Source organism: Schistosoma mansoni, assembly GCF_000237925.1.
Source record: "Schistosoma mansoni, WGS project CABG00000000 data, supercontig 0256, strain Puerto Rico, whole genome shotgun sequence".
Lineage (NCBI taxonomy): Eukaryota > Metazoa > Platyhelminthes > Trematoda > Strigeidida > Schistosomatidae > Schistosoma > Schistosoma mansoni.
Window position 1 is genome coordinate 137686 of NW_017386119.1, and position 14309 is coordinate 151994.

At 33.3% G+C, this 14309-nt stretch overlaps 1 protein-coding gene across 1 annotated transcript in view; it reads left to right on the top strand.

Moving 5' to 3' along the window:
• Positions 1 to 7936, top strand: part of Smp_179310 (P2X receptor subunit (AJ703803)) — a gene marked incomplete at both ends in the record, with an annotated part of 52557 nt that extends 44621 nt beyond the window's left edge. Inside the window, one exon of the mRNA XM_018792520.1 lies at positions 7802 to 7936. Coding sequence (XP_018644460.1) covers positions 7802 to 7936 — 135 coding nt within the window. The remainder of the gene's footprint in view (positions 1 to 7801) is intronic.
• Between the last annotated feature and the right edge of the window lie 6373 nt (positions 7937 to 14309).

The window sequence follows — 14309 nt, forward strand, 5'->3', positions numbered from 1 at the left end:
GTCAATAAGAACCAATCAACATCGAGGTGCAGAGGACAAGCTGTGAATCACATGTGGAGAAATTTAAACACTTCACTTCTACCCGAAGTTTGTGCTGATGATGTCGTTCAGAAGGACGATGAAAGCTCCACGACCAAACCATCCAGCTCAGAGAACAAACCCACGTCAAAAAAAACACCCGTATCTTCTGGACGACGGCTTTCGTAGTTCTTCAAGTTTCCGCCCCATACAGTGGAACGGTCGTGACATTTGTATTGAAAATTCTGACTTTGGTATTGGTTGATAATTGATTTGAGTTCCAGATGTTCTTCAGTTGCAAATATGCTGCTGTTGCTTTGTCGATTCGCGTCTTCACATCTGCATCAGATCCACCGTGTTCTTCGATGGTGCTGCCAATATTTTGGCTAGTGTTACATATATTACGAATATACATATATGAGCTTGAACACAGAAATGTATTTATTTAATCTCTGGTATTTTAGAGTAGTCAGTAATTAAAATATAAACCTTACTCATCGTTATATTCATTAAGAGGTATTCTTAGTACGTAGATTAGCTGTGATTTAATCAGTTGACATTTAATACATACGTTTGCATATGAACAACAATAGTTGAATTCTGGCTGATACTTTTCATTAAAAAAAATTAAAATATTAAGCATATTTATAAGCAAAGATGGACAGTAGCTAGCAGTGAAATCCAGTACAAGCGTTTCATCCTATTCCGGACTCGTCAGTTCGATGTACCTGCGTCTCAGAGTTGATGTCCACTCTGTGACTCGAACACAGTACCCTTCGCTTCAAACGCCATCAATTGGAGTACTAAAAATCAATGGGAAGATTCAAGCAAACAATACCAAGTGAATTCAAACTTCGCCACAGTGCACAAGCAAGTGGCTATCAGGAATCACCAGCTGAGTGGATAACGCGATGGCGTATGAAGCGAACGTTAGTGGGTTCGAGTTCCAGAGTGAACATCAACTCTGAGATGCAGGTACATCCAGCTGACGAGTCCGAAATAGGATGAAACGCGCTTCCTGGATTCCACAAGTATTTAATTTCTACTTACGAAAATAGCACCTATATGTAGAGAAATAAATATATAGGTAGGTAGGTAGGCAGGCAGGTAGTTAGGTAGGTGGATATAGATACATAAATTACTTTAAACTAAGTCATAAGTTTGTAAAAACTTATTTTAATGTTTAATTTTTCATTAATTTCAAACGACTATTGTTTAAATGAATTACCTGGATTGTAAGTCTCTTAAAATAACGATTTATTATTTTTTTCCTTTTTAATAAAAGAAAAGAATAGTAGATCAAACATTTTAGCAAAATTTCATTCAATTTACACAATACATCAAATCGTTTTCTTGATTCACTTTGAAAACTATGTATAAATGATAAATGTATACAATAGTTTCTTTTGTAACCTTTTGAAATATCTCAGTAAATAATATAATGATCTTCTTATCTGAAATTTGTTTTACGTTGGAAAGTTTAAAAGATTACTGCGGAATACGATAGTGTTATTTTACTGGTGTAAGTTACTTATATCCACACATAAGTAGTATATAATGATGGTCGGACATTGAATGCATTTCAGGGGAAGATCGATACTGAAAGAACGGAAACGAAACGCATTTGGTATTAAAATGCTTGTACAACAATAATCAAAGACTATGGAGTGATATTTGCAGAAGGAATGTTCTTTCAAAGACATCAATGCTCATGGTTTAAATCAAAAATGAAATGAATTTTCTGGTTAGCGTTTTTTTTAGCGAATAACTTTTTCTACGCGATTGGGTAGCTAACCCCATGCCCAACCCTACTCCTTTACCTTGGCTTGGGCCCGGCAGTAACTCTAGAATAGCTACAGGCGGAGTTAAAGATGAAATATGCAATTGAGGAATTAAATAACTACGAATAAAAGAAAAACCAAAAACTTTTAATAGTATCTGTTATTTGAAGGACCATAAATGTTCGGTTTCTTGGGCACTGGCAAGTGAAAAGTGATTAGAGTCTTAGAATCTCTTTGAAACTTCATAACCTATAAGCTCTACAAATCAGTATCGTGATAAACTTCAGAGTACTTAGTTTACCACGGAAAAAACAACTCTGGATACTTATTCTATAGAATAATTAGTATAAATTCATTGTTCTTTACTACTATTTTCGCTGTTTCTTGACACTGGTCAGATTGAAGTATAATCTATCAAACTGACTTGGTATCATGATTCATTCTGTTAATATTATATATTTTGAGCTGATCTATTCTAGTCGTTCTAATTTAATTTCATACTCATTAAGGAACTGGTGATTCTTTTGCTATCTCAACCCTCGATTTCTAGTGTTAAAAACATAAATGTTAAAACAGACCATCTCGATCGTTCATTAAAAAAGGAAGCATTATATCAATGAGTATTAACATGAACGGAACCCAAGTCCAGTTTTTCCACTTGCCTATCTCCATTCACTTAACGTTTTTATAATATCAGTAAAGGGTTGTGAAGACTGTTGAGTTTAGACTGATGTCATGAATGGATTAATGTTGGACAACCATTGAAAACCTGGAAGCAATGGGCGGACATTTCGCCATAGTTTGTGACTCTTCACCGGTGCGCATCCACGATCCCATACACAGGATTCGAACACAAGACTTTCTGTCTCACGCGCAAATGCTTAACCTCTAGACCACTGAGTCGTCATCCAACGGTGTTAGTGACCAACTTCAACCAAACCACGGTGGATGCCGGCTTAAAAGTCCATAAGTTAAGCTTTCGCGTATGAGACTGGGTTCAAATCCCATGTTTGGGATCGTGGATCCACACTACTGAGGAGTCCCATACTATGGCGAAATGACCGTCCACTGCTTCCAAGTTTTCAACGTTTGTCTTACATTGGTCCATTCTTGATATCAACTTTAGTTTTAATTTGATTCTGTTCAATTTCAGTAGATGGTACATATTTTAAGAAAAAGTAAGAAAGAAAACTTATCAGATAAAAATGATTCAGAAATTACAAAATTATTTGTCTATCTTATAATTATTTGTTTCAAATACTGACTTCAAATGATCCCATTTTTTTCAAGTTTCAAACCGAATTATATTATTTCGAAAATTAAGGGATCTATTTATGATATCCTCATATCTAACTTCAAAAGTTATCACCATAATCATATATGCAATGTACGTTTCCATTGTGATAACAATTTTATAGAACGATTCTTTTTTTTTGAAGTTATTCCATCCTTTTTTTCCGACTAGCTTTCATTATCATTAATCTTCTGTATCGAATCACTAACTATGGGAAGTTTTATATATAACATTAAAAATGAGTACATTAAACCATCAAAGAACAATAAACCGCCAATGAAAATCAATCTAATTATGAAATAGTATGTTTGTAATGAAATTATTTATTCTACAGAAAATTGAGACTAAATAAAGTAAAAATGGATGCCGTCTCAGTGATTTAGAGGTTAAGCGCTCACGCGTGACACTGATAAGTCCTGGGTTCGAATCGTGCGAGGTGGAATAATGAATGTGCACTGTTCAGGAGTTCCACACTGGGACGAAACGGCCGTCCAATGCTTCCAGGTTTTCCACAGTGGTCTAGCTTTAATTAACTCATGATTTCAACTATATAAAAATACCAAAATCTCCACAAAACCCACTTCTGATAATGATCATATGCTCACTAGTGACTGGCTTCAAGATGTGTTTCCTGGAGTTGTAGTGAGGAACAGCAACCAATGGAGTTCAACCAGGTCCCTAGGGAGATATCAACTCACTGAAGACAATGGTGAATGGTTTCTCAACTTCGTGGATTTGTTGAAGTTGGACATTAACACTGTTCGATGCCGACTCAGTGGTCTAGTGGTTAAGTGCTCGCACGCGAGATTGATAGGTCTTGGGTTCGAATCTCGCAAGGCTGGATCGTGGATGCGCATTGCTGAGGAAGCTCACAATAGGACGAAACAGTCATCCAGTGCTTCCAGGTTTTTCACAATGGTCTAGCTTCAGTTAACTCATGATTTCAACTATTGAAATTAAAATAATTAAATTTAATATGTAAAAATATAAATATAACTTACCAACTGAACTAATTATTACAATATTACTAATATTAATTAAAATTAAATTTTTTACCAACAGGAAGTCAGCGTTTAACTAAAATTATTTTTATCATATCGAATAATCTAAAGATTCATTATCATAATCTACTTATTAGTAGTATGCATAAGATATCAACTAATCTATATGAAATATACGCATAGTCATATAAATATCATGCATTTATATAAGTTAATTCATTTAAAATAACTCTTTTCAGTACTTGTCCCTATCGTAAAACTTTCCAATTAGCCTACGTAACTCTTATTATTATTATGATTATTATTGTTACCGTATTATCAAATCTGATTGTTACTTCCTGTCTGAGTAAATGTAAGTATGCATAAAATACAAAATCTATTTAAAAAGTAATTCTCATAGTTGAAATCATGAATCAATTGAAGTTAGACCACCAAGGAAAACCTGAAAGTACTGGACGGCCGTTTTGTTCTAACAAAATATTTTAATGTTTCATTTTGCCTACACAAACTTAATTTGAAATATTTGAAAGAATAATTTTGTTTATACTATGACATTTAATTAGTTTAAATAGAAACATTGATTTAAACAATGCGATTAGACCAATCTCTTTTACGTGGGATCAAAAATTAACGGCATACTTTATTACTGCGTTACTTCATTTAAAATTTAAAATCCAAATTAAAATTCAAAAGAGTAACCATAAAGAAAGCATAACATCTTTTTTGGTCCTAAGATAAAAACATAGAATGAATAATTCAATAATGTTATACTGACGATTTGTAAGGAAAATTAATTTATTAGAATGGGGGTTTGTGAAGATTGAAGTAATTTTTTGATAGTTGAATTCATCAGTCGATCTAAGCCAGAGCAACATTGGAAACCTGGAACCACTGTATGGCTCTTTCATCCTATTGTGGGACTCCTCGGTAGTACTCATTGACTATCCGACACACAGGACTCGAACTCAGAACCTTCGTTCGTGCGTGGTGGATTCCAGCTCAGTGGTATAGAGGTCAACTGTTCGCGTACGAGACTGGGCGATAAACATCTTAAATTAATATTACAATTTTTTAAAGCTAAAATCATGAGTCAATTGAAGCTAGACCACTATGGAAAACCTGGAAGCACTGAACGGCTGTTTCATCCTATTGTGGGACTCCTCAACAGTGCGCATTCACAGTTCCTCCTCACGAGATTCGAACCCAGGATGTAATAGTCTTGTGAACGAGCGCCTAGCCACTGGACCGCTGAACCGGCATCCAACGGTGTTAATGTCCAACTTCAACCAATTCACGAAGTTGAGCAACCATTCACCATTGTCTTCAGTGAGTTGATACCTCTCAATAGACCTGGTTGAACTCCACTGGTTACTGCTTCTCACTGGAACTCCAGGAAACGGCCATCCAGTTCTTCCAGGTTTCCTATGGTGGTCTAGCTTCAATGGACTCATGATTTCAACTATATAAAATTACTAAAATCTCCACAAAACCCCCTTCTGATAATATTTTAATTGTTGAACAATGTTTCAAAAAAAACACTATAACTAATTAATAACTTACTTTTAAATGGATAAACTCTAGATAAGTGAACCTATCACTAAATTTCTTTTCAATGAAAAATAATCAAATTATGTACACAGTCAGCCAGTCAGTCAACCACATCGGTCCAAGTTGCCATATCTCGTTAGCACAACAAGATGAACACTGAATTCATAGAAGTAGTTAATTTGGTGGTGATAATATATAAAAGAAATTTTGTATATAAGGATACAGTACAGGAAGGAAGACAGATATGAAGTGATTTTAATCTCACACACATGTATTTAATGATTATTAACTAATAAAATACTCCGCCTTTAGCTCCTCCGGGGCTACTGCCAGTCCAAAGCCTGGATAAAGGAGGAGTGTTGGGCATGTGGTTAACGACCCCATCCCATAGATAACCAACTCGTTAAAAAAACGCTAAGAACTAATGAAACAATCACCAGTTTTTAATCAATACCCAAAATTTAAATGTTCAATGAGTCTAACAAGTTAATCCATGTAACAAATCCAATGTTTTTGTTTATTGAAGTAATCTCTTTTTATTTCACAGATATAAATCTGATTAACCATAATGATTTATATGAGAAATATGAAAAATTAGATGTGAATTTCAATTTATTAATCATAACAATGTGTGTTTTGTTTATATTTATTACGCTTGTGAAATTGTATTTGTAAGGTTTAACTGCTAACAAGTAGGAAGAAAAGTATTTACTAACATAGTGTTTTATAGAATCATTTATAGTTGCAAGCGTGAGCGTCCCACAATAGTACGAAACGGCCGTCCAGTGCTTCCAGGTTTTCCTTGGTGGTCTAGCTTCAATTCACTCAAGCTTGTAACCATGGAAATATTAAATCTCCACAAAACCCCTTCTGATAATAATAAGAATCATTTATGTAAGTAATATAACAGTTATAGACAAAATTGTAACTGATAATAGATAAATGAATGTAATGATATAATATTGTGGCAGAATGATGGCTACTCATAAGACTATAACATTGACGTGCCCCCCCCCAAAAAAAAACGTTTAGTACGTAAAGACATAATCACTAACCAGATGAATGAATTTTTATGTAATAAAATAACGTGCTTATATCCAGATTATGAACATATAATAAACATGATAAAATTTCAAAGATGATTGAAGGAAATTAATTTGTAGGTTATTCATTCTTTACTCAATACAGACCTGACTATAAGGCCTAATCTTAGAGCATCGTATCAGTAATAGATGGTTGTTTGAATAAATGAATCATAGTGCAAATCTACTGTTATTACGGCAAAGAAATCATAGCTATATTTGACTACGTTAGTTTAAATGAACATTAATTGAAGTTTAATTCGTTTTGTATTGGTTGTTTGAATCTTTTCAATAATGTTTAAGACTGAAAGTGATCAGTTTCTTATTAGCCTACGTGCATACGGTGCGAATTGCCTTGATATTGCTAGAATGTACGTCCTGGATTCCACTGCTACCCACCATCCATCTCTGCTTATATTGATTAAAGTCCCTCATAGAACACTTAGTTAAAAACAAACAGATCTAGGCATTCATTGCCCAAAACGAACTGCTATCCAAAGTTATCATAGACCAAATGATATTTATATGTTACTAAAAGAATATTGACAGAAAATTTAGCTGAACAACAATTATTTCTTCATTCTTTAGTTATTAACTATGAAGCTGATAAGGTTTTATGCTTATACTTATCTTTTCTAATTATTTACATGGCGGCCTGTTTAAACATCTGGGCTACCTGTTCCTGTCATCTAGATATTTCAACAAGTTATCTAATTTCGTGCGTTTCTGAAAAGTGTAAGACCTTTCGCTGTAAAGGTTACAGAAGGCTTAATCAGAGATATCGTGGTTGCTGGCAATATGCAGCGAGAAGAATGTACATTATCCAGATGTCAATTGACTGGGCTGCTAACTTCTAACTGGCGATCACTCAATATTTATCGTCAGGAAGGATGAAGAAAAAAGAAGCCGAAACTTATTGAAGTACTTTGTGCTGAGAATTCTATATTGTACCAAAAATATAATATTGAATAAAGCTAATAATAATAAAAAATAAATAAATAATGATATTTTCTTTAACATTTCATGTAAACTTTCAAAAATACTCATTATGTTCATTGTAAATTTTCTAAATAACAGGGTGGTGTAATCGGGATTGATATCGATTGGAAATGTGATCTTGATTGGGATGTTCAATATTGTAATCCAACTTATTCATTTCGACGTTTAGATGATGCACATGCTAAAATAGCTTCAGGATTTAATTTTCGGTAAATAATTAATTTTGTTTGTATAAATTGATTTGTTTATGTTTATGATGTCAGTTTTATTATTATTATGATTATCCAACATTACTTTCAGTCAAATTATTTCAACAGATATAATGAATTATCTATACCCTATAGAATAAATCCATTCCATCTTATCTGACCATTTATGCTTGAGGAAAGTTTAATTTTTACTTTGAGAATAGATCATCCGTTGTTTTGTTTTATAAAAAGGTTAACACCATGACTGTTGTTTATTGATTGGTTAAAATAAGTTGATCTTGAAGTGGGTGTTCATAAAAATTTGAGCAGAATTACATGAGTTCATCTATTTATTATTTATTTGGACACATAAATATTGGTACAAGGTGGCACCAGATATATATGCACCACACAAAAAATTGTCATTTCATTTAATTGTGTGACGGCTGTGATACTTCCCGGGTGCCTAGACTGAAGCAGGTGGTTTTCTTAGGAGGCTACACCTGGCGCCTTTGACCTAAAGACCTGATCTACAAGGCAGTGGAGCAGCGTAAGGAGATGCAGTCCCATGGTAGCCGGTGATCAACGATTGATTAATACGCCATTTGTTCACTCAGGATAGTGGAACCCATGTACACCATAGGTTCGGAATCAAGGTTTTCCAACCCCCCTAGGTGGACTTTCCGTGTCCACCAACTCGGTTACAGAGCCGAATATTCGCTTTTGGTCCTGTCAATTTCGTAAACAACATTAACGCCACGAGAAGGCAGTGAGTAGGACTTCCCTGGCAGATGCCGTATACGCGTAGCCGTGTGAGGGCATTTCGAGAGGGAGGGTGGGCCCTCCCCACTCTTCGCCGTACTAGGGCATTCGGTCAGATTCTCATCGACTACTATTAATCTTTATGAAATCAAAATTAACATAGAAATTCATATTTTTTATGCGACCAAAAGTAATTACAAAGGAATATACATCTTCATGAAGGAGTTAAGATATCGATCATATTAATGGAATCGAAAAAAATATTACTTCAGATGATTGATTTTGTTTTGATCTGAGAAACATGATTTACTTGCATTATGATTAAGAGCATCTATAAGTCTGCATGATCGTGAATAACCGCAAAAAATGATGGTGAATGCTAAATCCATTCACTAATATCTATGAAAAGCATCAACTTGTTAGATAACCTTTGAAACGTCAAAGTACTGGACTGCCAATTCATTCTACTATGGAATAAACTACAACGTATCGGGTGTGGGGAAGATACTCACCGAAGACTGCTGAAAACAGCTTCATAATAACGTGGAATGACTGAAGTTGGATTTGTATTCAATTGGGCCATGACTACATCGTCTAGAGGTTAAGCGATTACGTACAAGACTGAAGGCTCTGTATTCAATCCGCAGTGGTGGAACCATAGATACCTACATCTGAGAAGTCCCATACCGGAACAAAATAGCTATCCAGTGCTTCCAAGTTTTAAATGATTGTTTAACTTATGTTGACTTTGATTTCGATGAAACTAAACCAATGAAAGTCGATTATTATGGTTAACTGATGTATTCATTTTTATTATTCATTAAAAATATTCCATCATGCTTCTATGTTTATTTAAATGATTATGATCATTGTGATTGATAAACATTTTTGAATTCCCTTTTTCTTCGAGCTTATAATAACATGTAACATTGTAATAACATAAACAATTTATAAGGATTATGTCAGATGTATAATGAATTTACCCAACAAAATATTAAGCTTTTTAATAAATAAAATATACCCAGTTGAACAATACAAAGATAAATTCTTGGAATTTCATTTCTAATGATTCATTTGGAAATATTATTATTACTTTAGCCTACCACAGACAATTAGTTGGTGTGTAATGATGTTTTGGATTAGATACGTAATCACTTTAAATGAATTCATCCCTTTAGAATAAAAAAAATATAACAGACCTTTATTACTGTAAGTAGACAACAAGTGGGTTTTTTTATTTTGTAGAATAATTTGAATATAATGTAATCGGTATGGAGATTTTTGGAGATAGTAATATTTCGACAGGTGAATATAAGTGAATTCAATTGTTTAAATACTACAATCTCCACAAATCCTCATACTAATAATAATCATGTGATCATTAGTGACTAGCTTGAAGATGAATCTCCCGAAGTTCTAGTGAGTAGCCGTGACCAGTGGAGTACAATCTATGCCAGATGGATACAGTTATCCACCCCCAATAATAAGTAAAGGGTTGCGCTAGACCACGGGTCAATTAGAGCTAGATACTGACACCGTTGGATGCCGGCTCAGCAGTCCAGATGTTAGGCGATCATGCGAGAGACCTCAGGTCCCGGGTTCGAGTCATGTATGAAGGACTGTGGATGAGCACCGCTGAGGAGTCGCATACTATGACGAAATGACTGTCCAATGTTTCCAAGTCTCCAATGATGGTCTAACTTAGATCAACTAATAAATTCAACTGTTTATAAAGTTTTGTTAAAATGCATCATATGATCCTGTCTACACTTTAGTTATTGTAAGCATTCAATTCGTATCACTATTTATTTTATTTACTGACGACAAAACATGTCACAAAAGTAGTAACATATTATTGTTAATATTGAATAATTCCTGTTTTAATTAGATTTTGAAAACTTAAATATAAAATTAATCTCATTTGCTTTTTAAATACGAAACTATGTAGAAGATTCTAGTTGAAATGAGAAAAATTGTAAACTTTTTTTGTTTCATCTTAGAACATTTTTAAATTCTGTCATTATTCGAAGAAAAAAACTTGTTACTATGTGAGATGAAAATGTTAGTTTCCTTCTTTTACCCAAAAAATCTTAGAAATTCATTTGAAAAACACATGACTTGAAGTGTATGTAGTAATTTTGTTCCTAAAATGTAGTCTGTATTTTAATTGAAATTAATTTATTGAGCAAATTATTTATTTAACTGAAGACATTTCAGTTATCAGTACCGGGATTTGTGGAGATTGTAGTGTTTTCAACGTTGAATTCACGAGTTGATCCGAGTTAGATCACCATTGAAAACCTGGAAACACTGAACGACCGTTTCGTCGTGGCATGAGACTTCTCAGCAGTGAGCATCTATGATCCGGCACGCGAGACTTGAATCCAGGACTTTCGGTCCCATACTAGGATGGGACGCCCGTCCAGTATCTCTAGGTTTTCAATGGTGGTCTAACTTAGATCGACTCGTGAATTCAACCTTGAAAATTTCCGCTAATTTAAAATATTCTGATAATATGATCATCATAGAAAACAATACTGAATGAATACTCAGTTCCATTAACTGAATGTAATGAATAAACTTTGGAAGTTAATGATTTTAGTTACACGGTCGAATGTATTTTGTGAACATTATCTGTACCTGATGGGGCTAGTAGTTAATCATAACTGTTGTCGGAAGCATATTTTGGTGAAAATAATAACATCTTAAAAATGTGAAACTAATTTTAGGGTTGTACTGATCAATCACTCATTTTTCCGACCTCAGTATTACACATTATCATTAGTAATATATAATATTATTCCTAACATAGTTAAACTCCATTAATCACGACTTCTCTTTGAGGAATTCATTTTAGAAATAATCTGTGTTGAGTAAAGGATTAACAAATTAATAAATATTTTCTACATATTATTAACTTTATACTGTATTCCTGATATGCTCACTGTTACTCTCATCCATGATAGATTACAATTCATTTGTTAATACACAATTATATGAATGTAGGATATTCTTTTCAATAATTTCTCATCAGGTTCTATAATTATCATATCCAAATTAATAATCCACAAAAAATTGGTTAGGTTTAAGGTAGAGTACATGTGAATCAAGGATTGTTTATCAGATAAAATCAAAACTGTGGACAAAAAGTTTCTGTATAAATGCTTACAATTCAGAGGCTATGCACGTAGTGAAATGCTAGACCTGAAGTTACGAAGATCAATCTATAGAACTTTTGATGCAGATAAACCAAAATTATTGTGTTTCTACACATACGATGATCACTCTGAGGTTGAAAGATAAATTTTCTAGACTATCCACTTCTTTATTTGTCATATAAAATCAAACCAAATCGTTAATGTTAGGGCTGACTAATATATAAAGTGTTAACTTGAATCAGTTTATAAGTGAAATGAAATTGTAAAATAAATGATCAGAATAAATATGGTCAACATGGGTTAAGAGAGATAATCAATTAATTACAAATCAGAAATCAAGTAATATGTGGAATAATATGAATTAGGCAAGAATTAGCAGATAACAATGGATTTCGAATAAATTTCTTAACAAGGTTAGCAAGTGTAATAATAATAATAATAGTAAGATGTGTGGATAAAGTAAGTTTAGGATATAGAAAAGAACCACATCACCATATTATAAAACTGATTATTAACTAGTTAGGCCCAAAGTTGGCCAGGGTAAAAGAAGCGGCTGTACATATTTCTTTTGGATGCAAAGCTCTGGCTTTTTGATCCGAATAGCTGCTGTTAACACGATATATTATTGTGAAAGATCGCTACATGTTGGCTGTATGTCCCGTCTTAATTAAATGGGCTAAAATGGAGTTGTTAACCGTTTTAACTACACCTCTGCTTAACCACACTGGGAGGTGCTCATGAGCCCGAATATACAAATCCCCAAAACATCTAATATAACTTGCTTCGCAAGATAGGCACAGAAAGAAGTGGCTAGTCTAGACAATTTATCTTTCAACTTCAGAGTGATCATTGGATGTGTGAAACACATTAATTATAGTTTACCTGCATTAAAAGTTCTTTGGATTGATCTTCGTAACTTCAGTTCTAGCATTTCACTATGTGCATAGCCACTGAATTGTAAGTGTATATACAGAGAATTTTTGTCCATGGTTTTGATTTGATATGATAAACAACAATCCTTAACTCACATGTTACAATTTTGAATGTTGTACTCTACCTTAAACTTGGTCAATTTTGTAGATTATTAATTTGGATATGATAATTATAGAACCTGATGAGAATATATTTCGTTCGTATGATCGTATATTAATATCATAGGAACTTTTTCAGTAATTCATTTATTAGTTATATAATACTGAAAAAAAGATTATCATTTTTTTAAAAACAACCCATTAATGTTAATCACAATTTAGTCACCAGGAAAAAAATAACTGTCATTGTAAAAAAAAAAAAAAATCCATTAGAATGTAAATAGGACGAAACGTACGTACTGCATATTCCTCTGCTAGTCACTATCCATCTTTGCTCATTAGAATATATGTCTCAGATAATCCAAATGCTCTCTCTGTTTGAATAAATCAATCATAAATGTACAATTTTCATACAGGGATTGAAAATGATCATACTGTCATAATTAACCTCAACAAATCATGTGTGTGTGTGTGAGTGATAATTTTTCACTGATAAAATTAATGTATTCTATTATTAATTACATAATGATATATTTGTATAATTATGTCTAATGTATGTCTGATATTCTAAATCATATATCAGAATGAAAAAAAAATAATTAAGTAATTATGTTTGTTTTAAAAAAATAGAAACCACATATATTTTTGCTACGTTTGAAGAGTTAATGATATCATCTAAAACTGACGAACGGAACGAAAGCCAGCAATACAATAACGGGACAAGCTAAAGTATTTATTTTCGTCATAGTCCTGATAACTAGAGGGAGAAAGTCAGATTCAGCTGAGGGAAAAGTGTATTCCATAAGCATTCGTAAACATAAACAAACAAGCACATAAATTAAATGTATATATATATAGTATAAAAATGTCTTTGGAAAGCTTCACAAAATATAGTATTAAAAGAGGAAACGAATCAACGACATTTAAGGTCCTTCCAAGAGGGAAATATAATACAAAGATAGACAATTTTGGTGCAAAAATGAGAAATTTTCAAAAATAAAATTAAGAAAATAAGACGTTTGTTAAGTAATTTCTGGAGGACTAACATCCCCCAACAGTTTTCTTTAAAAGATTGGTTTGCAAAATAATGTTCACAATGTATGTGGTAAATAAGTAGGAGTATAAATATGTTTACATGGAATAATTTGGTTATTTTTACACATAAGTAGTTCCATGCATCATCAAAAAATAGTAGAATATTTCAATAGTTTAATTCATCAGTCAATCTAGGCTAGACCACCACTGAAAATCTGAAAATACTGGACTCCAGTTTCGTCCTAGTATGGGACTACTCAGCAATGCGCATGTACGATCTCGAACACAGGATTCCAATCCAAGACCTTCGGTCTCGAGCGCGAACACTGAGCCACAATCCAACGCTGTTAATATGTATCTTCAATCAATCCATGATCTTGCCCAACCTTTCACTCGTAGTGGGAAGTGGATA